At 39.2% G+C, this 24979-nt stretch overlaps 1 protein-coding gene across 1 annotated transcript in view; it reads left to right on the plus strand.

The window, feature by feature from the left end:
- Positions 1 to 18969, plus strand: part of LOC126191439 (nuclear receptor 2C2-associated protein) — a 60117-nt gene extending 41148 nt beyond the window's left edge. The window contains exon 3 of the mRNA XM_049932316.1: positions 17521 to 18969. Within this exon, the coding sequence (XP_049788273.1) occupies positions 17521 to 17811 (291 nt within the window). The 3' untranslated portion in view covers positions 17812 to 18969. The remainder of the gene's footprint in view (positions 1 to 17520) is intronic.
- The last annotated feature ends 6010 nt before the right edge of the window (positions 18970 to 24979 follow it).

Here is a 24979-nt window from a genome sequence, read left to right on the forward strand (position 1 = left end):
TAAACAAGTAAAGCAGTTATCGTGTGGTTCCCAACCTGATGCAAATCTTTTACAGTTTTTTTACCAATTTTGTTGCTTGTTTTTTCAAGCAGCTTCTCGTTTGCCCTCATGAGGCCAGATCATTCTATTACAGAAAAGCTGATGTAGACATTGGAATCAAATGTGGTATCTCCACTTTATAATTAAATGACAATAAACTCCAGACCACAGAGGTGGTTTCTGATACAGTGCCAAGCAGCAGCAGTTCTTGCCCTCTGCAAATGTCCTGCAAGCATTTCCTCTAGTGCTGATTGTTTCTGAACACGTACCTGTCTCATATTGAACAGAATTCTTTTCATGTTTGAAATCACTGGATCAGAAAAAAATCACGGACATAGAAAGAGAACAGTTATTAAACACTCAATGTGTTCACTCAGGACACTGATCCATACTGAAAATCACTTTGACATTTTAAAATATTCATTGTACAAAAATGTTTGCATTTCAACACCCTATGGCTGATAGATGAAGGATGCAACATAGTGTGTGATGATTCAAGTACTTCTCTTGTTTTCAGTAGTGACGCACTGTTGAAACTTACAAAGATAGTTGTCAGATGCGCTATCATGTCTCAGAGACCTACAGACAATTTAGCTCTCTCTCTCTCTCTCTCTCTCTCTCTCTCTCTCTCTCTCTCTCTCTCTCTCTCTTTCCACCCCCTGCCTCACCCACTGCCATTCCCACAAATGCACACCGTGTGTGTGTGTGTGTGTGTGTGTGTGTGTGTGAGAGAGAGAGAGAGAGAGAGAGAGAGAGAGAGAGAGAGAGAGAGAGATTCCTTTGTTCATTCCATTGTTTGGAACTTAAAAAAGCAGCATACAAAAAAATAAATGAGAAAGAAACAAAGTGAAATTTTTGAGTGTGATAATCGGCTAAGAATAAATAAAGATGAAGAGCAGGTAAGTGGAGAATAATAAAGAAGGAAGTAACTATTCTCAGGGAAGCTAGGATAAGTGCAACAAATCAGCATGAGACAGTCTCTTACTTTTGTTGATTCATTGTTTGTATCATACGTAAGATTTCTCAGGAACTTCTTAGGAGTGTAGATTAGTCACATTTCGGGTGAGACACCAATGACTGCATCTGGTTTAATGATTTTTGGTATTTCTCATGATAACATATACCACTGTGAAATATTTTACATAATGTCTTGCTGCCTTTCTCATAAATTAATTTAAAAAACACTTGATTTCTTTAACTGGGTAATATGGCTGATACAAGCTGACGTATTGTTTAAAAACTTATTACAAGCTCAGTACATGTATAAATAGTTGTTTTTCAGAAGCCCAAATATTTATTGAAAAAATATCCTCAAATTAAACAGGTTGTTTATGAACTTTAAATTTATCATGTACTGAAACACTAGAAAACTGTGACATTAGGGAGTCTCACTAGTCGTATGTGAGATGTGGGGAACCCCCTTCGTATACAGAGAGATACAGCAGGATCTTTCAGTTTCTGGGATGTTGCTGTGAACTAATGATGACAACTCCTAAAACTAAACTACCATATTTACTCGAATCTAAGCCGCACTTTTTCCGGTTTTTGTAATCCAAAAAACCGCCTGCGGCTTAGAATCGAGTGCAAAGCAAGCGGAAGTTCTGAAAAATGGTGGTAGGTGCCGCCACAACTAACTTCTGCTGTCGAATATATGTAGCGCTACACAGGCATGTTTTGTAGGCACAGAGATAAATACTGGCACCAAAACCTCTGCGTCAGTAAATAAATTTAAAAAAAAAGGTGGAAGACGAGCTTTTTTTTCTCCGCCCCGAGACTCGACCACTGCATTTTCATACATTATCCAACGAAGTAAATACAAATTCCGTATTGTTCATCTTCGAATGTAGCAGAATTTCAATGTACTACGAAAATCCGACTGGCAAGACTGTTAGGGATGTTTGTCAATATGGCCAACTCTACGTTCTGAATTTTTTCCTACCTGTGAGAAGTGATGGTTGCTAATAGGAACCTGATGAAATGTGAATCACATGCAGTATTCTGTTCACCATAAGAATAATAGGAATATAAACATTTTGCCATGTATTCTTTCGTGTTTGCTGCTATCTCATTTAAATCCTGTCTGCCTACTACGAAACTAGAGTGAGACAACAGCAAACGCGGAAGAATATACGTATCGTGTCATGTTTATATTCGTATTATTCTTATGCCTAATAGTGATACAGTCAGAAATGAAGCACGGCAACTGACTAGATTTTTAAATCTAAGATGACTAATTTCTGTGCAGAATTTGATGTACTAAAGAAGCGGCCGCAAAGATTTTCAAATGGAGAAAAATTTTCGCCTAACTCTCGTTCAGAACATGTTCCATCATACACAGTCTATTATTTGGTTCTTGTTGATCATTATCAAAGAAAGCAGCAGTGTAAGTAACAACAAATAGCAGTCTCTTGCCATTGTTTCGCTAATGAGATGATTCCTCTCCTTTTTTTTATTTTTATTTTATTTTATTTTTTTATTGTAAGCGGCGGTAGCATGCACAAAAGCAAGCCATGCTGCGAGCGGCGACAGGTCGTAAACACGCACTATCAGAATGCGACAAACAATGCATGACGCAGTACAGTAATGCATTTTCAGCTTAGAGCGACGTAAACACCTATAACAAAGAAAATGGCACTTATCAGATCAAAGCAAAATAAGCAGTCGATTCAAACCAGACGAAGCACGTGAAAAAGGAAGAGTAAACGTATAAATACGGACGGAGCGCCTGACGCATAGCAATGGCTACCTGGTAAAGCTTAATTGCTAAGCTTACGACTCGAACTGAACTACTGTAGCTGTATCGTCTTTCATTCGACCTAAATTGTGTCTCATATTACAATGGACCAACTTTGTTTCGATTTGGAGGTGCGGCCTAAAACTTTTCTCTCCCCTTGAATTTCGAGTCTCAAATTTCAGGTGCAGCTTATATTCGGGAAATTTTTTTTTCCTTTATTTCGAGTCTCATTTTTCAGGTGCGGCTTGGATTCGAGTAAATACGGTAAATTGTACTGTGTTTGTGACAAAGAAGATTAAAATCATTGGGCCACATGTTTGATATTCTAAATGTAATTGACTGTTCTTGTATCAACTTTTAGTTTTTAGTGTCAGGGGTATTTTCCTTGTTTTGAAAGTGGACGCAAGAGACATTTTTGTCTCAATACATTTTTTTAAATTTTTTTCTATTTAATTTTTGATATCGGAAGGCACAGAAGTTGAACTGGCGCCAGAAGGTATGGACCTAGATACTCACTCGGGGTCTCCGTGCCCCAGCATGTGCCTGCGCCACAAGCCTTAACATGTGAGTGCGCCACTCTCCATACCACATGAAGTCTGCAGCCAATCGCATTTCCCGTGATCATGTATTTAAGCAGCCAGGTGGCACTACCCCGACAATCTGATACTCACCATAGTTCGCGTGTGCATCTCGGCCGTACTGCATTCCAGTTCTGTGTGTTGAGATACATACTATCATTGTTTGGAGTGCTCCTGCATTGTTGTTGTATCGCTGTGTTTATCATCTCAGTTCTTGCTTGCTTGCCTCGTGTTGTGTCGTGGTCGGTCGTAGTGTCTACCATCCCCTACTTGTTTGTCTGCCCTGCCTGTTTGTTGTTAGCAATACCTTCAGTAGCTTCCCTGCCTGGCAGCTTCACATCTCTATTCTCTACCATGCACCGCTCGCTGGTCACTTGGGGCTATAACATAATTCTCATGCTTTCTCTTCTTATCTTATGTGAATTGAAACCCTCCCTCTTTCAAAAAATATGCTGAAATTATAAAAGATAGGTCACATTTTGACAATAATGTGCCCCTTCTCTTTAATAGAGATGCTGTCATCGTCTAGGGGTTCTTACCCTGGCTGTCCTTGAATAGTATTTCATACGAGCAGGAAAATGGTCCTATTGAGCAAAAAAAAAAAAAAAAAATGGGGATATATTCCTGTTTATTTAAAAGACTCTGACTGAAAAGTGGATACCTGCTGCCTTATTCTACTCTTCTCTGCAAAATATTTCTCAAAATCTTTGGCATGCAGACATATTTGCTCTTTTTTTAACGTGCAAATGACTTCAAACTCTGTCAAGTTTCCATAACTGTAACTCATTCACACCCACTAGTCCATCACAATAAGTCGCTCATACCCATACACTCTTAGTTGTCTTTCTCACTCACTCATTCAGCCCAACTCATTGTCAGCATCACTTTTTGTCTCTCTGTCATTGTCTCCTATGTAACAGTCGCAATCACCTTACTTCTGTCGTACTATTAGTGTCTCCTTTCACTGTCACTCTCGCCCTCTTGCTCTCTCCTACTGCTAATATCTCATTCCTTCCTTCCTATTACTGCTGTCTCTTCTCACTGTTGCTAACTCTTTCATCCTCATTCTTATTGTCATATACTCTTTCTCTTGTTGTCACTGGCTCTCATCCATTTCCACTTTCTCCCCCTCTCCCCAATCACTGTCTCCTTCATTTTTTTCCTAGTACTGTTCTGCCACTATCAATTACGTCCCACTACCACTGTGTCCCTCTCTTTTTCTTACTGCCATTGCCTCTTTCACACTTTCTATAACAAACCACTGTCTATTATCTTCCGGTATTTATCTGTCTCTTTGCCACTGCCATTGTCTTCTTCTCTCACAGCATAAAAAAGTGCAAATATGTTCGCATGACAAAATTTCTAGTATTTTTTTAAGGGGAGCCGAAGGTGCCTATGCTGCCCATGTTAAAATCACTAAGTTTGAGGAACATTTATGAATAAACTACCAAATAGAAAAATTAGATTTTTTTTTTTTTTTTTTTTTTTTTTTTTTTTTTTTTTTTTTTTTTTTTTTACATATAGAGTGGTTTAGTATAGCAAATATGACAGAGGGATTTTGGAGTATCTTTTCTAGTTTCCTTCCAATTATTTTTTTTCTTAATGTACCAAATTTTTTTACAAATAATTGCTTTATAATTAAACTGAAATGAAACTACTGAACATATTGGAAATGGCTGTATTACAATGTAAGTTTGACCACTAGGAGTGCTGTATAAAAATTTCATCTCTCCAGCTTGAGTGGATTTTGAGAAAATGTTCCTTATATTTGAAAAATTCTAATTTACGGGAAATGGCTATCAAAGGTTCTCAATACATTCCTGCACTATAGGATGGATTATCAGGGTCTTCTTCTTCATCCTCCAAAAGCTTCTTCTTCTGTCTTCTTTTCTGGCCTGTTGTTCCATCATACATCATATGCCTTTCTCTTCTTTCTGCTCCTCTTATCCTTTCTCTGTCAATATTTCTTAGTGCTCGTACAGTGTTCACCCCAGCTGTTAATCCTAATGCCTTCAGAACTTCACACTGTTCCCTTGGTTGTAGGTTGCTATTGCATCATAAATGCCAAAGTGCAGTGTTTTTATGCTTACAAACACCCTTTTAGGAATCACTTTCCAAATCAAATTGTTTACGCTCTCATTAGGATTCTGTGTCTTTCCGTGTAGACATTTGTGTAACAATTCTGGCTGTGCTAAGTCATGAAAAATTGGTTTTATTGTTCCCTCCTGATTCTTGTACATACTGCATATTATCCACTTTACACAAGAAGTATAATACTACCAACAACAGGCACAACACTGAACTAATTCGAAACGGTAAACAGCAAAGAGACGATGTTCCGCACTCTTATTCATTGTAGTGTCCAACTTGGTATTAGTGTTAATTTTCTTTTCCCTACGTTCTTCCTCTTCTTATATACACGGTTACTAAAACGTGGCATCGTAACCAGAACAAAAGTGTATGTCAATATTAGATGGAGCAAGATGTACGAAATTCTGAGGAAAATAGGAGTAAGCTGTAAGGAAATACGGGTAATATTTGTCACAGAAAACAATGTAGCCAACCCTTGCACACTCGCTGTATGCGTAACATAAGGCGCTGTATGCGTAACAGGCCAAGAAAATCCCAAGCAGTTTGCCAGGAAGTCACGAGAGGGTGTTAGATGCATTCAGCAGCTGCCCATTTCCTCTGCAGGCGTGGGGGAAAATGGTAATAACTCCACTTCTAGGGCAAGTAGAACAATAATTCAATGTTTACATTAAAGAGGAATGTTCCAATTAATTTTCGGTAGCAAAAAAAAAAAAAAAAAAAAAAAAAAAAAAAAAAAAAAAATTGTAATTTTTTGGATTTGACCACCTCTGGCTCCCCTTAAAGGTGCTGAGGAAGGTAGAATGAGGCAGCTAATACCCCACTCTTCCATCAGTCTTTTAAATAAACAAGAACACTTTTTTATGCTCTTGATAGGAGCGTTTTTCCACCAGTTCCGTTTTTATCTCCCTTACAACAGGGCATGTAACTCATATGAAAAGAAATGTGTTCGTCAGTAAAATTTAGGTAGTTGACTTATGTGAAACTGAAATAACACAGAACTAATTTTACACCTCATACCAGATTTTGAGTGCAAAAAAGAAGGTTGCATGTTTCTTCAGTGTGCAACATGGGTTTCCCAAATGATAATGAAGACGCTTTACAGAATATTTATCTATAGCACATCACTTTATAACATACAGTTTCACCTCACACTGGATTTTGTGTATGTATTTTACATGTACAGGCAGGATAACTTTGAACCTCTTTATGCTGCAAATCAATAAAGATATGAAAAAATTTTCAAGTTTGAGATTGGGCTCCTAGGAATACATGATAAAAATTACAGCTATTTGCTGTGCATAGCCATCTTGGAATCTGCAACCGAGTTTTGGCACCCAAAAAACAAGTTTTTGGGCTAATTGTCAATAGCACACAATCATTTTTGAAAATGAGGAGATCACTGTTCTGGACAAATGCCTAGAGAGCATACTGTTAAAATTTGAGCAATCTGCTGCAGCTATTATTTAGATTTGCCTCATACGGATTTTACAGGGTGACAATTATTGAACTATGTGAAATAAAATCATCATAACTTCTGAACGGTTTGTGTTAGAATGTTCAAACTGCATGGTCAGATATAGAGCATGATAGGAATTAGTATGCGTATGTGCATGGTTTGATTTAGTGACAAAGCCCACTTTCATTTGGATGGGTTCATTGATAAGCAAAATTTGTGCATCTATGGGACTGAGAATCTGCATTTCACGATCGAGAAGTCTCTTCACTCTCGACAGGTGACTGGGCGGTGTGCAGTGTTCAGTCACAGAATAATCGGTGCGATATTTCTTGATGGCATGGTGACTGTTGAATGGTATGTGAAGATTCGGAAGATGATTTCATTGCCATTATCCAAAGGGACCCTGATTCCGACAAGATGTCATTCATGCAAGACAGAGCTCAACCCCATCCCAGCAGGAGAGTATGTGATGTCCTGGACGAGCACTTTGGGGACCACATTCTGACTCTGGGGTACCCAGAGGCCACAGGCATGGGCCTCGATTGGCTGTTGTATTCTCCAGATCTGAACACATGCAACTCCTTTTTGTGGTGCTATATTAAAGACAAGGTGTACAGCAATAACTCCAAAACATTGCTGACCTGAAAACAACCATTCAGAAGGTTATCGACAGCATCGATATTCCAAGACTTCAGCGGGTCAGGCAGAATTTCACTATTCATCTACGCCACATCATCGCTGATGATTCCAAGCATATCGAACATGTCATAATCTAAATCTGACATTCGCATGTTGAATAAAGTGTGTGCACGCCATAGTTTGTAACTAATTTATGTTTTTTCCATATAGTTGAATATTTGTCACCCTTTACATGTAGAAGTAGGGCTACTTTGAACATCTGTATCTTGGAAGTGGATAAAGCTGTCAAGAAAATTTTAAGGATCTTAGGAAGATATCATAAGAATCGCAACCATTTGCAATGCATAACTGTCTTGGTGTACATGGCTGGGTTTTGATCTGCTGATGACAGTGAAAATACAGTAAATAAAACCTTTTTTAGGGGGTTTCTGAGGAAACACTGATGAACTACAAGGCCCATCAGGCCCACCATAGACCACTTCAAATGCAAGAAGAACTAATTGATTTGTTCCATTTGACTAAGCAGAAGGAAGTGTGTAACATTCGTTCTTTGATCGTTTACTGTAGGATAGTGACACTAAGACAATCCTTCTGTTGGGTATACAAATGGTCCCTCTCATAAGGGCTAGCAAAAACGTTTATATCTACCTTTTTATCAACCTGTGATATAAGCACCAGAAAATCCCGTCTCTATGTGCACCATTCTGGAATGTAATAGGTACATATTCTGTCGCATGCATACCGACTGATTTGAGTTGTGTGTGTGTGTGTGTGTGTGTGTGTGTGTGTGTGTGTGTGTGTGTGTGTAAGTACATGAACTAACGTAGCTCTTCAGGAAGGGGGAGAGATATATTGGGGAAGGTTGTGGAGGAAGGGCATATGATTCAGACCCCAGAATGAATAGGACCCAACCTTCCCTTATCTTTCCCTTTCTGTTCCCTGTTGTGCTGATCCCCCTCTCCCCCTTCCCATACACACACAGTGTTGTTTGTTTTGTGAAGAGGGAGATTGAGTGTAGTATATATTCAGAGATGAAAAAATTGGCAAAACACAGAAAAGATGGAAAACAAATACGACCATTTTAATAACTGATGACTTCTGGAGGAAAGAAAGACATGAATGGGAGAGTTCCTCATTTTGTTGATTTCTGTCACTGATTCTCTCTTCTCCCTTTGTAATGAAATTTGTGGCAGCCTTTTTCCATAACTCTAGTCTTTCCTCTTTTTCAAAGTTCAGACTCTGTAATGAAATATGATCATATGCAGTAATTATAAATATCTCAATAAAAAGATTACAATTCTTAGATCTCTCCCTTAACAGACAGGTGATTATTGTCAATCATTCTTTCATAGTAATTAAAATTTAATACAAAATGAACATTGTCTCACCGAACTATGAACTACTAAATCTTCCAGGTTTTTCTCTACTCTTCCACTAATAGATTTCTATTTGTGGAATAAAAAGTCGATACCTTTGTTGCATCATTTATTCATTTTTTTTATTGTTTTTGTTATCTGATTCATGTAATCACTTTAAAACACAAGTGAATTGTTTAGTATGTCTTCTTTCTTCATAATACTGATTCATTCTCTCACTCTTCCTGATACTCTCTGCTTTTGTGACCTTCATTTGATATTTTTCACTTATTCCAATAGTGTTCTAGTACTACCTGACTCTTTCCTTCCAGTGTTTCCTGTCAAGCACATAGCATTCCATATCTTTTTGGTCAACATGTTGTCAGTTATTGTAATGATGTGCTTGGCAAATATCAATTACCTCTTCCATCTCATGCATTAAATTTCTTTTCCACTTTCATACAGCTTCTGTCTTGATCTGGGTATCCAGACTTCACCTTTCCTTCATGTCCCATATGACTCTCAAAATCTATTGTTCAACTTTCTTCAGTTGTTTCTTTATTTCACAGGTCCATCTTGATCACATAAATTTTTACATTTCACTATGACCGATTTCGGCCACTGCCATCTTCAGATCTGTTACAAAAACAAAAAGCGTGTAACCAACTGACCTAGTTTGCTGACACTAAATCTATAAAAGTCCTGGTTCTACATAAGAAAAATAAAATTTTTACATGTATACCAGCTATACATACCATAAAATATTCTGTTATAGTATCATCATCAAACTAAACATGTAGATATATAGTAAGTGCTGGTGATGATCAGAATGCATCTGGTATTTATGCATTGAAACTGAGGCCAGCAGAGGGCACTGTAGCTAGGCTACATGATTAACCAGTATCACAATTGTAATGGTTAAAATGTGGTATGCGTAGTCATTAATTAAAAATTACTTCACATGGCAAAATGAACGTCTGATAATAAATCATGTACTCGCATACTCCACGTGGAATTAGATCCATAGTTAAAATCCACATAAAAAGTGTAAATATTAATAATGTGAAGCTTCTAGCCCAGCAAGGTAAAACATACAGTTGTATAAAATCCAGTATAAAAAGTATAAGATTAAAAACACCTATAAAATAAAATCTTCCAGCTTGACAGATCAGTTACCATAAACATAATTGTAAGGTAATTAATGAAGCTTCATGGTAAATGATAACAGTCAAACAGTTGCAGGATAAAGATTTATTGAAATCCTTGACCACGGTTTTGGTATATCTAAATATACCTTCATCAGAAGCAAACATACACTAAAATCACATCCTGCAGTGGAGAGGTGATTTTAGTTTATTTTTGCAATCTGATGAAGGTATATTTAGGTATACTGAAGCTGTGGTCCAGGATTTCAAGAAATCTTTGTCCTGCAACTGTTTGGCTGTTATCATTTACCGTGAAGATTTTTGACAATTACTGCTTCAGCCATGTTTAAAATTTACTATTAATTAAAAATTAAAAAATCGATAGTCTATAATACATCTAGAGTGTGGTCTCAATGGTGGCAAGTTGAGGCTTCTCTGTATGACGTTCTTGTTTTCCTGCGGTGGAACTTGCCCAGTCTACTCGTCACCGGCGGTTGGCACACACAACCACATGCCAATCTACTGGGGCACTCAATGCTGCTCAAGACAGACCTGTAAAATAAAGTGCCCAAAAAATGATCACGGACTCATTTTCAGACTTTATGTCTTCAATTAATTTCTTCAGTTGGATACAGACCATCTTGTCTTAGAGTCTCATTACTGTTGCATACAACTTGGTATCACTGATTGCTGACATACATTGGGGGAGGGGTTAAAGGTAACAATCCACCATATCTGATGTGTTGAGAGCTCTGTTATTTGTTAATATTTCTAAGGATTTGGTCAATATCTTTCTTGAGAGCTAACTACAGGATACACCATACGAACATAGTACATTTTACCTGCACTGTAGTTCATCTGAGGTGATATACTAGCTATAATGGGTGAGGGGAGAAAGAGTGTGAGATGGGGGAGGGAGGGTTGGAAGAAAAGGAGACTGACAGCTGGGAGGGAGAGGCAGGAAGTGCAGCACCATGTTCCTGTCTCATGCACTTCCAAAAGAGAGGAAAAGATTGAGATTTCAGCCTAATGGAAAGTAGGTAGAGAGCATTAGAAAACGTGCTGAAACACCATGAATACATATTACTGAAGACTGTAACACAGAGAAAAGTCTAGAGGAGGTACTTGATAGAAATAGTTGCTGATGGTAATGATGTAACACAAAATTAACCATTAGACCATCACTTCTCAACAAATGTGTCAGTGTCAGACATGCTGATACCTTCAATTTGAAAAGCTTTTAGTTTATCATAAGCACTCCAGGCCACTTTCACTCTTCCATTTTTGTCCCCCAGACAGTCCAGATGCCTTCAGTTGTTCTGTATACAAAAACTCAGCTGGTCAAATGTTTCATTGTTAGTATGTACGAATTCCTTTTCTGTAGTATTTATTTGCATGATTTGTCTTATTACAATTAATTTGAGGCTATTTTCAAACTCGTTCTGTTAAGCTCTTTCATTTGTATATACTAGCGGCAAACAATATGATATCAACAGCAAGGTGAAGGTGGTTCAGATACTTTTCAGTAATGCACATGCTTTCAGTAGGGGTAAAGGACAGCCAATCAATTGCAAAAAATGATGGTTTTCAAATAACCTTGACCACGGTTTCAAAAGATCTAAACCCATCTTCTTCTGAAGGATTGACTTTTTTTTTTTTACAAGTTTCATTTTGAGTTCATATATTTGAAAAAAGCCTTAGATATTTAGGCTGGCAGGAACTTCAAAATTTAGAACATGGCTGCACTACAGCAATGTTATAGAATAGCAGGACTAACACATGCCTTCTTTATTTTCTCAGCTTAAGAATCTGCAAACTTCCTGTATGGCTGCTGAAAATAATTTTAATTCTATAGCATCACATTTCCTAATGCCCATTCCCTTGCTGAACTATGCACTGCTATGAAAGCAGTAGAACTGACATTTACATTATTCAGTTCACTGTGATAGGGGCAATCAGTGCCTTGTATCTGAAGCAACCTTAGAATAAAATTAGTCAAGAAGCTTACACAAAACCTATGTATCTTATGCAAGATGATAATTATAGTGTCATTCATTGGCAAGTTGTTTCTCATGTTGTATCTGCTTCTGAAGTAAGCTTGTTCCATTATTTGAATAAAGTACAAGGCATGAAGTTCCAGCATAATATAGGAGCAAGGACTAGGAACTTGGATTAATAAATTTTATTATTTCTTCAGTTTCTGTCCTCTGTCACAGTTGAATTTTTATTTATTTATTTATTTATTTGCTAGTTTTGGACTACATTGTCCATTCTCAAACCGTAGCCAACAAACAACACAAAACTGTTAAGGCTTTCATGGCCACTTGTTGACAAACTACCTGTTGGCTCCTGTCCTGGGTTCTTCGGCCGACATTCATCTAATGATTTTACTGATGTTTTGCCAGCACGAGTGGCTGGCATTGTCAAAGCTTCACTCTCCATTGCCGGTGGCGAACTGGAGCCGAGCTCGCGACTGCAGACTATATGTACGTGGCGCGCCAAAGTCCGAGGGCTTCTCCGCGGTCATTTCCGGTGTGGTTCTCCTCTTGCTATGTGTGACGGTCATTCACTGCAGTACAGGAAGCCAGGATCTGTTTACCTTAAGGCTTTCCTCTTTCTTGTTGAAACTGTTCACATGTTTTTGTATTTCTACAGCTTCTCTGAACAAGCGCGTGTGATAGTGCTTCTCTACAGCCAGAACTTCCATGTCGGCAAATTTTATTTTATTACATGGTCGGTCTCACTCAGTACGTGCTCTGCCATGACCGATTTCTCCACCTGCCCCAACCTGCAATGTTGGAATGATTGGACGATCAATTAACACCAGGATCAAAGAGCATAAGCGACATTGCAGGTTGGGGCAGGTGGAGAAATCGGCCATGGCAGAGCACGCACTGAGTGAGACCGACCACGTAACAAAATTCGCCAACACAGAAATTCTGGCTGTAGAGAAGCACTATCACACGCGAACAGTTTCAACAAGAAAGAGGAAAGCCTTAAGGTAAACAGATCCTGGCTTCCATACTGCAGCGAACAACCGTCGTGGGTAGCAAGAGGAGAACCGCACCGGAAATGACCGCGGAGAAGCCCTCAGATGTTGGCACGCCAGGTACATATAGTCTGCGGCCACAAGCTTGGCTCCAGTTCACCACCGGCAATGGAGGGTGAAGCTTTGACAATGCCAGCCACTCGTGCTGGTGAAACGTCAGTAACGCCATTAGATGAACGTCGGCCGAAGAACCTGAGACAGGAGCCAATAGGCAGTTTGTCAAACAACACAAAATTAGACAACTCCCATTAGTATAATTAACATTACATACCTTCATTGTAAATGCTAACATACTCATACAGAGAGTGATCAAAAAGTTTCCATTCAAAGGCCTTACAGTCTAGGATTGGTGTGACAGACATGCAAAATCGCCATTAGGTTGACGATACCTGTTCAGTAAAATACTATGTCCTGCTGTATGAAGAAGTCTGAACTGCCTACTGCACATCCTCATCTGACAGGATTCGTGGACCTTTCGAGGCCTTTTTAAGGGAGTGAAGGTGTGACAATAGCATGGAGAGAGATCATGACTATAGATCGAGTGCTCGAGTGTCTCCCGCTTGAGTTGCATAACTTCTGCATTACAACATTTGGGATATGGGAACATGCATTTCCATGAAGCAGCAGCACCCTTTGGCGAATCATTTCACAATAGTGGTTTTCAAAAGACGTGCTGCCCCATACACATTCATCATTCTCCAATGTAAGTCTAATGGTGTTTGTTCTTAAGCAGCCAAGAAAAGAATAACAGCATGTTGGTCATGTTTGGAAACTTTTGGTAATAAGTTTTCTGTAGTTTATGCTTCTGCATTGCCGACTGGAGTGGCCGTGCAGTTCTAGGCGCTACAGTCTGGAGCCGAGCGACTACTATGGTCGCAGGTTCGAATCCTGCCTCGGGTATGGACGTGTGTGATGTCCTTAGGTTAGTTAGGTTTAATTATTTCAAAGTTCTAGGCGACTGATGACCTCAAATGTTAAGCCGCATAGTGCTCAGAGCCATTTTGAGCTTCTGCATTCACTGCAAGCATATTGGAAAGACAAGAATGCCACACTAATCTGTTCCGTTGTCTGCTTGTTGATGCTTGTATACTCACCTTAGTCACATTATGATGCATATACACTGAAGCAGCGCCCTCAAATGGAGACATTTTTATCGCTCCTTATACGTTTCTACAGTGCACACATACGCAGTAACCATAACTGCTATTTTCACATATGTATTAAATAGTATTGCTTATTCAGGGTCCAGTAACTTCAGTAAGACAAGTAGTGTACACTCCCTCCAAAAGTACATGGTATACTGAAGGTCCGTGATATGACTCCGTATTGAAGTGAACTCGATAGAGTTCAGTTGTGGTTACTTGTGATATTGTTATGCACTGTGAAGCCTTACATGCTTCATGCTTCTACTGTGGTAACCATCCACTGCTCATTAAATAGTATTAATCCAGTTGCAGATTCATGACATTAAATACAATCTACTAAACAATTATAATTTAAAATTAAAACTGTCAAAAGTCAGGAAGCATTAAAAATGCAGTGCCATAATGAGGTGTAATCAAATGTCTGAAGTGGCTGTAAGCTGTTGTCAAAACATAACTTAAAAGTATAAAAATGGCAAATAGTCAGTAATAAGTAGACCAATGGAAATCTGCATTTTTATATCATAATTATTTTCATATAACACAGTGGAAAGTCCTGTTGGAATATCAACAATGTTCTGAAAAGGATATATTGCTACTCACTGTAAAGGTGACACTTTGAGTTGCAGACAGGCATAACGAAAAGACTGTTACATTGATCTTTCGGCCAAAGCCTTCCTCAGAAAAGCAAGCACACCTCATGCACACATGACAGTACCACCAGCAGCTCTGACCGTAATCTCCCAGCAGTAGCAGTCATGTGTGAATGAGGTGTGCTTACTTGGGTGAATGTGTGTTTTTCATTGTGCCTGCCTGCAACTGGATGGTTCATCTTCGTGGTGAGTGGCAATCTGTCCTTTTCCAGATATTATCAGTGAAAGTTGTGAATGGCTTTAAATTTCACCATTTCACCATGACAACACAAGGTAGGTGCCCTGAATCTAAGTCTCAAATGCTGCCTGGTTTTGACAGCTTTAATTAGTTCATGAAAATTGTTTAGTAGATTGTGTTAGAGGTTATGAAAATTGTACATGGACTAGTACTATTTAATGGGCAGTGGATGATTACCATTATAACAGCATGAAATGTGTAAAGCTTTGCAGCATGTAAGAATATCACATTTAGCCACTAGTGACCTCTGTCGAACTCACTTTGATACGGTCATAATATGGACCTTCAGTATACCACATACATTTGGAGGGAACTTACACTGCTTGTCTTAGTGAAGTTGCTGGATTCTGAATAAGCATTACTGTTCTGTACGTATACCAAAATATTAGTAATGGCTACTGTATATGTATCCACTGCTGGAAATGTAAATTAACATTTACAGTAATAGTATGTGATGTTAATTGTGTGAATCCTAATGGGAGTTGTCAAATTATTCTGGAATGCAAAGAAACTTAAAGATTCCCCTAACACTTATGTATTGTTTGTTGGCTATGATTTGAGAGTGGACAATGTAGTCAGAAACTAGTCACCACAAACAAAAAAATAAAAAAAGTTGAATGTAACTGTATCAAGAAAAAAGTATAATGTTCTTCTATGAAGCTGAAAGCACTGAACATTATTTGTTGGAGCCTTATATGCCTACAGTTTTTTATGTATTTTTTTTATTTCTTTCACTTGAAGTAGGATCATTCCAACATTTTTTCCAGTTTTGATGAATTATCTTCTTTCACAAACATTCTGTAAACAATTTTGCTTGTATAATTTTTACTTCAGCTTCAATAATATCATCTGAAACACTGCTGTCTGCAAGTTTTTCCTTTCTTCTTACATCAAAATGGCTTTATATACTTCATCTTGCATTATTTCCGTGCCATCTTAAGTAATGAAATGTGATGCTGTTCTCAGTGTTTTCTCTTAGCAGATTTTCAATGTATCTTCTCAAAGACATCTTCAAACAGTTTTGGTTAATTTAGCATATTCTTTTTTTGGTTTGTTGAAATTTTTGTCATTTATTTAATAGCTCCCTCTTTCCATTTGAGATTTTCATTCATTCTTCCTTTCTTTCTTTGTCCCTGCAAAATTTCTTGCTTTTGCATGATTTCCTTTTTAAAATAATCTTCCATTTTGTCTGTATCTATATGATATTATTTTTTGAAGATGCAGAACTTGTTGGTTTATTTCACTTGGTTGTGCTCTCCCCTTAAATAAATTCTCGTAATCTCTATATGTTATTTTCTAACACATGAACCTGGTTGTTTCTATTTTTCCATCTATTTTCTCTCCAGGTCTTATATCACTTACAATTCAAAAGTGGTTTACTACTGATACATCCTGTACAATTTCTTTGTTAGTTGATACATAATAATCAGTTTCATTGTTAGGGCTATTTGGTCTTTTTTTATACTTTTTTGTGTCCAGAACAACATATTAAGGCCAAACATGTTGTTCTCAGCAACTTCTGTCACTCATAAAATTGTACCCACAATTTCCAACTAAAGAACTGTTCATTATTTTTGTCCATCTTTGACATTAAAAGCCCCCAGTTTCATCCTGTAGGAGGATTTATCAGTTTCTGTAACTTTTCACAGGGGTGTGTTAACTCATCACAATCAGTGCAAATTGGTCCATAGGCGTGAAGGAAGTGTATGTGACTCCTATTTCTTGTTTTGAATACAAGTCCTGATGCTCTGTGAGGTTCCCTAACTATTTATAATATTGTTTTTAATCCTCTGGTTCACAAGATGCATTACATCTGAACCTCCTACCTACTTTGTTCCTTGGAGTATAATAAATGTCCTGATTTAATTTCTATTTCATCCTAATTTCGTTACTGCACTTTTGATAATCCTTTTATATCCCATATGAAGTAATTTAGCCCCTTTTCAAACTCCACTTCATTTCTCTATTCTGCGATTTATTTTCTTTATAGCTTAAATAAAATAACTTGTGATTGGCAGGCGTCAGGGGGAGGTGATGGCTGGGGGTGGGGATGGGGAGGGGAGAGGAGGGGAGGGGGAAATGGTATTTCCAGCTGCTCCCCTCCTCCCCCTCACACTTGGTTACATGATTTGTCTGGCAAGGTTCTTAATGCACCTACAAAAAAGGCAACACAACGAGCATGTGGAGTAAGAGAAAGAGTTTTGGTTGACTGACACATAGTGCCAACTACTCAACTTGCTGAAACCAGTCACAAAGTTATTTTAATCAAGATATAAATGAAAAGTAGTAGAAGCAGCTGGAGATTTAAAATTTCTTTAGTGTATCATGTTTAAAGCATCTTACACTGTACCTACAATTTATTGATTTTGTTTACAAACTAACATATTTGAAATGTTAACAGGGATCACCACAATGGATTGAAATTGAGTTTCCAGATGTGAAAAATCTTTCAGCATTTGAAATACAGTTTCAAGGAGGATTTGTTGGAAAAGACTGCCAAATAGAGATAGTGCCTGGGCCTGAAAGTGAGAAGTATGTGGAGCCATTTTATCCAGAGGATATAAATTCTTTACAGAAATTTTCACTAAAAAGTGTGACACCTGCAAAAGTTGTCAAATTTGTGTTCAACTCAAGCACAGACTTCTTTGGACGAATTGTAGTGTACAATCTAACACTGTATGGATCCAGCTGATATGAAAGTAACATTTGCATTTTTTTATTTTTGTCTTAAACATTTTATGTTCCAAATACAACATTTTCTGGCAGCATTGAACTGTTAGTTCTTGTTTGCTTATTTACCATACCAGAAATTGATTACCATCCTGATTAATTAAGCAAGCATAACTATTCTTGTATCAGTGAAATGTAAAGCTCATAATTTAAATGTCTGTGTCAACAACTGAATGCAAAAATTGTTTGTATAGGACAAATGATAAATTCCATTTTCCTTCTATACAGACGAGTGATAGCACGTTATTTTTATGTTCAATCTAGAACTGGGCTTTATGTGCAATATTTCCTAATTTCCATTGTCACAAGATGTTTACTGACATTTTACTGTGTAATATAAGATCACATGTCTTATTGTCAAAGTACTGTTACACACACCTACCATATTCATTTCTTTTATGTCTTCTTAGCTCACATTTTTTGTGGTTTTCTCAAAGAACTTTTAAGTGAATGTTTCTGAATGAATGAAAGAAGTGTGATATTTTTCAGAAAAGACATTTTGAACTCACTGATGTCATTGTGACAGATGACAACAAGACTAATGAAAGAGGTAATAACAATGTGATATGCACTAATGGTGCATCTTTGACTGTTTAGACCATGCATCCAGGTTGGACATCCATTCTTTCAAAATTTCACAGTAGTACAGGCAAGGTCACCCAGTGTAGTAAATGTTTCACACACTGTGCAAACCTGTTTAGAGGGAATGGATGATACACGGATGTTGTGGAATTTAAATTATGTGAAAATGTTAACAGAAAAGAAAGAATATGATACTGTTTTTACTCTTTAGATATCACTCATTCTGCTGGATGTCCTTTTAAATACCAAGACAATGCAATTTATATTGGGACTTGTATTCTCAGTCATAGTCAATAAATCACAGGGACAGAGTACTTAGAATTTTGGAATGGGTTTGAGATTGCCATGTTTCTCCCACAGACAGCTCTATGCATCTAGCCAAGAGTTGTGTCATATAAGAATTTATTTATTCTTGAATCTGGAGGTGAAATTAAAAATATAATGTATAATCAGGTTTTGTTGTAAATTAATATTACAAAGAATTTATGAAAGATTTTGCTTTATAATTTGTATAATGCATATGTACTTTGAAAAACATGTAAATAAATGAAATTTGTTTTTATACTAAGATACAGAGAGATTTAATTCCTTTTCTATCCAATATAAGATTCAGTTAAATAATTAATCAGGCAGTTTTGGATAATCACGTATTACATTCTTAGGTCTGCCTACAGTATACAGCTGTAAACTGGTCATGCCATTCTTAAATCATTCCTGAGTCATAATACCACCAGCTGATATTCAGAGTAATTTTCATTTTTTGCAAAACACATTAACTAAATGAGCTGGAAATGACTCGGGCAGGTGGTGATGGTATCTATAGGTATTACACCTGGTTTTATCTATAATTATCATGCCTGGATACTGTACAACTGAGACACTTACTTCTGTGAATGATTCTCCCCCTAATATCAATGGAGTCTGAGCACATAGCACTATGCTTCCAGGGTCTGCAAATGTAAGAAAAATTACCTTTCGTTGTTGCGTTGTCATCTTTTCCCCCCTTTCAGATTTTTTTCTTCCATTTCTGGCAGTGGGGCTGACAGCTCTTTGGAGGCCAGCATGCTGGCCTGTCTTCACCACTCCAGACACAGACTGTGTTGGGAGTGTGTTTCTGTGGATGGCTGTGGAAAGTCAGCTCGCCTGCTTGTTGCAGCCTACATCATGGCCTCAGAGACCTGGTTCAGGACAGCAAGGTGTGAAAGTTTGTCAAGAGCTGCAGTCTTCCAGGTGACTAATGAAGCCAAGTTGCCACTGGTTGCAAGCAGCTGCTATGTAGCATGGCAGGACACTGCTTCAGCATGGATGGCAGATATACTGCCTGCCATGATGTTGATGTCTTCTCTGTTTGTTGGGTGGCAGGTATTCTCCCTGGAAGGATCATCTCACTGCTCCTAATCCCCAGCAGTCTTCTTGTCACAAATGTGCCGTCTTCTGTTGCCTCCAGGAGTGAAGACAGTTGTAGCCTCTTTGAGTACAGACATCAGTGTGATGCTGGCAGTGTTGGTCGGTCTTGCTGCTGTCGGTGCACCTGAGTGAAGATATAGAACAGAGAGATCGGTTTTCAGCGTATATGGTGTGCCACAGTGGCGAGTTACCACCAGCTTGAACTTCTCACAGCCACAGTAGCTCACAGTGTGCTCACTGCCTCACTTTTTGCAGTTTGGGAAGTGTATCATCAGATGTGAGGGTTGTGCTCCCATGGTAGCCTACACCCCTCACGAATGCCTCAGGTGTGAGCAGTGATGTGCCATGTCTCCCCAGCCTGTGGCAGCAGAAACACTTAGATGCCCCCCTACAGTGCCTCAGGAGCTCAAGATGGCCCCCTACCGTGCCTCAGGTGCTCAACAGTGATGACTGTAAGTCACCTGCGTCACCTGAAAGAGTTTCCTGTTCCCCGGGTTATCAGTTGTGATAACTAGGAGAGACTGGGGACACACTGTATGTTTAGGATGACTTTATGCACACTACTGAATGCACCTCAAATCCAATGTCCTCAAACCCTTCTTTAAGGTGCTTGGGGTTAGCACAGTGCAGGTAACATTTAAACACTGCTTTGATGAGCTTCTCTGAGGCAGCACTGTGCTTACAGAAAGGCAGTAAGTGTGCTACCTCACCTGTCACATTCTAGTATTCTTCAGTGCTGCCAACCACTTCTTAACGCTTCCACACTTCCTCCAACACCTGTGAACTGTGCTGCTCTGCATTCACAAGCCCCTCTTCATCACTTGTGTCCATTCCAAGTCCATATATGTAGTAGGCTATGCTGGAATACATGGGGGGCCTATGAGGCTGCTAATAGATGAAGTTCCACAGGCAGGTAATCTACCACACCCTTTGCTCCACACACTTGTCTCTTTGCTTCTCCATCTGAGTTGGAATACTTGGATACTGTGCAATTTGACCAGTTGACTACATACTGACACATAAGTACTTGATACACCTATTGGAAGGTACAACCCAGAGGATCTAAATTGTTGATACCACAATAGAAGTACTCTGATGAATGTTCACAGGGCCATTGCTAGGTGTTTTACCGCCATAGCTGAGAATTGAAAAATGTGATATCCCTCTGTTTTACTACCATCAGTCTCCGCAGTAAACCTGCCCCACCACCACCACCACCAACAACAACAACAACAACAACATCCAATAGCAGAACAATGCAAATCTTGTATTATAGTTTTAATCATTAAACTAAGGTGACAGGCTTCCTCATTTTCTGGGGAACTTCTCAGTTTTCATGTTTTATCCTCAGTTCCTCGAAAACTGTTTGAGGACAACAAATGTCCTCAATTTCTTATCTTTTATCCCCAATTTTTGAAATTTCCCAAAATAATTGGGACCACACATTGTGGAAAATGCTTTGGTATTGCTAAGGTTAATAACTGTTTAGTACATTTTTGAAAACAATTCGGTGTTTTAATTATTTCTCTTTTTCATTTTTTATCCTCATTGGCTCAGTTTTTCACTGTTCGATTTGAAATTAATTTTTTCTCTCCACTGCCACCTCTAAAGTTTTGCTGCCCTAAATGGCCGTAAGTGTTCAACTAAGCTATTAGGCATGTTGCAACCAGGCAAGTTCTTAAGTTTTGATATTGATCTTCCAGATACTTGCGGAAACATCAAGCCATTTACCACAGTGGCTTTCCTTTCTTATATATCCCATTATCTCGAAGGAATGCAAGGTGTCTTTCATCATATACAACTAATAGTAGCAGCTATACATGCAAGTAGGTCTAAATTAAAATACGAAGTGACATCTTGACAACATGGGACAGCATCATGGAGAGACAACACAGTTGTACTGGCAGATGTGAACTACCACCATTAAAGTCTGCTTATAAGTTTCAAGAAGCAGCTTTAAGTGAGGAATATACTATAATCCTCTACTAATAGTTCCCATAGGGATCAAGGATGTAAGATTAGATTAATACCACAGCAATCCATTGTCAGGTCACACCATCTGTCCATAGACTGCATGTGTATGGGCAAGTTGCAGGTCAGAGAGATAGGTCACTGGTCCCATGTAACCTGATGAACAGCATATGACAGACTGTTCACATATCACAGTACATCTATGACTCACTTGTCTAGCTATTAAGTACAGCTGTGGAGTTTTATTTGATTTCATTATGCCCATGTGGCAGTAAGGGCTCCATTCATTCTGGTGGACAGTGCGTTGTTGTCATACCAATATAAAAAGCTGTAAAGTAATTACAGCAGAGTTGGTATATGACAAGCTTGCACTCAAAGATTGCCTTGTCACTAATGGGATAGGATTAGCCTGTGACAGGACTGGAGTAGGAAGTGCTGGGTGGGAGGATTGGGCAGGTTTTGCACCTGGGTGCTCCACAAGGCTATGATCCCCTTGGCAAGGGGTTGGGATTGGGAGTATGATAGGGATAGGGATAACCGTGGATGTCATATAGAATGGATGGGTGATGGAATACCACTTTAGGAGGAGTGGGAAGGATCTTGGGTAGGATGTCCCTCATTTCTGGGCATGATGATAGATAATCAAAGCCCAGGCAAAGAATATGGCTCTGTTGTTACAGTCAGGGGTGGTACTGGGTGATGAGGGGATTGCCTCTTCTTCATTGATTCTTGTGGGTGGTGGGAGGATTAGTGGTGAGGGAAGGTATGACACAGAAAACTGTTTGCAGACTAGATTTTGGGGTAGTACCTTCAGCATACAGGGTGAGGGCATCCTTGTCACTGTACACCATCCATGAACAGCCAGCCTGTACTGAGCAATTTTTTGGTGTTGAGGAGATGACAGCTGCTGAAATGCAGGTACTGTTTGTGATTAGTGGGCTTAATATGGACAGTAGTGTGGATGGAGCTGTCAGAGAGGTGGAGGTAAACTTCCAGGCAAATGGCACATTGGGTTGAGAAGGAGCACGTGAAGCAGATGGGGGAGAAGGTGTCAAGGCTGTGGAGGAATGAGGGCTTGGTGCCATGGCCCTGAGTCCAGATCATGAAGATATCATCAATGAACCTGAACCAGACAAGCCATTTGGGGTTTTAGGAGAAGGTTTCCTCTAAATGGTCAAACAAAAAACTTGATGTAGGAGGTGCCTTGAAAGGGCCCATGGCTGTGCACAGATTTGTTTATACACTTTCCCCACTAAGGATAAGTAGTCATGTGTAAGGATCTAGCTGATAAGGCATCTGAGAAATGAGGTAGTGGATTTGAAGTCTGAATGGTGTTGAGAGGGGTAGTCTTTAACAGTGGCAAAACTATGGCATGAGGATATGTTGTACAGGATAGGTGGTGGCATCAAAAGTGTGAAGTACATGCCAAGTTCCTGCCATTCACTTAAAAGGGATCGGCAACCCCTCAGATACTGAAGCATCGCAGGGTTGCATATGTACAAGTCGCTTCCCCATCATGCATCAACCATAAGAAGACAACAGATGGGAGGACAAGCAGCACCACCAGAGGTCCTCCATGCCGAGGACCTGTTTCCTCATCCATGACATGTGTACAGAACTGGAGCAGCACAAATTCCTCTGTGGTCCGGCTGTATAGGGTGACACAAGCTAACATGTCAGCAGTTAGCTCCAAATCATGTGCTGGGTTGTAGCAGCCCATCTGTCAGATCCCAGTCAGAAGCCACCACATTGGGACCTATGACTTTCCAGTGATATCCTGTGATATACCTGTCAACTGATTACACCAAATGTTCAAGCTCTGTACTTAAATGATTATCAGTGGCACAGTCTTCCTGCCTCACTATGTTTATTCACTGTGTGTTCCAGATGTTTGCCTGTTAGTGCCTGAGAAGTTGAATTATTTTTATTGAAGACTTTTCCTTTGTTATTAAATCTCTCCTCTATGGCCGTAATAATCCATCGTTTTAGTTTACCTGTACCTCATTATTTCTTATCAAGCATTTCCCCATGGGAGTCAGTGAAGGAAATAGTATCGTTGATGTGAGAGGCTAAGCTTTGGGCAATTGGTTGGAGAATTTGGTCAACAACAGTGGAATTTTTTTCAGAAGAACCGCAATAACTACTGTAGCTACAATTTGGTGTTCAGGATTTTTTGAGAGCATGCAGAAGATGGGTTTGTGAGATCAGATGTTGGGGTGATGAGAGATATGGACTAGGGATATGTTCATGGGATTGGTCTATGGACTTCAGTAAAGATGGGGGTTATGTTGGACTTCTGGGATGGGATCACTATGGCAATATTCAAAGTTGGAGGAGTCACACAATTGGCAGAAACCTTATGTCAGGTAGTCATAATGTTTTATCACAACAGTGGTGGAGCCTTTGTCTGCAGGGAAGGTAATTAGGTCCGGGTCGGTTTTAAGGTTGTGGATGGCTGTCCATTCCTGTACCACCCGAATCCTTGCTCATCACCATTGATACCACCTTCTGTACATCAAAATCCCTCATTTCCATGGTGTAGATCTCTCAGTGTACGTCAGATTTCAAATCTACAACCTCATTCCTCATACAACTTACTAGCTAAATCTTTACAGACAACTACTATTGTTTTAAAGGGACTGTATACAAATAAACCTTTGGCAAAGCCATGGGCCCCTGCATGAGACCCTCCTATGCCAAGTTTTTTATGAGCCATCTAAAGAAGCCCCCCATCCCCCTAAAATCCCAAACCTTTTGTCTGGTTCAGGTTCATTGATGATATCTTCATGATCTGGACGCAGGGCCAAGATACCCTATCCTCATTCCTCCACAACCTCAATGCCATCTCTCCCATCTGCTGCACCTGGTCCTCCTCAACCCAACATGCCACTTTCATGGACATTGGCTTCCACCTCTCTGATGGCTCCATCCACACTGCTGTCCATATAAGCCCACCAACCACAAACAGTACTTGCGTTTCAACAGCTGTCATCCCTTCCACACCAAAAAATTGCTCCAGTATAGCGTGGCCATTCATGGATGGTGTACTTCCAGTGATGAGAATGCCCTTGCCCAGAAAACTGAAGGTCTCATAAGACATTTACAGATAGTCACTAACCCCCTCCCCTCTCCCCCAAGTCTAGTCCGAAAACAATTTCTTGACCATATCC

Source organism: Schistocerca cancellata, chromosome 6 (genome assembly GCF_023864275.1).
Source record: "Schistocerca cancellata isolate TAMUIC-IGC-003103 chromosome 6, iqSchCanc2.1, whole genome shotgun sequence".
NCBI lineage: Eukaryota > Metazoa > Arthropoda > Insecta > Orthoptera > Acrididae > Schistocerca > Schistocerca cancellata.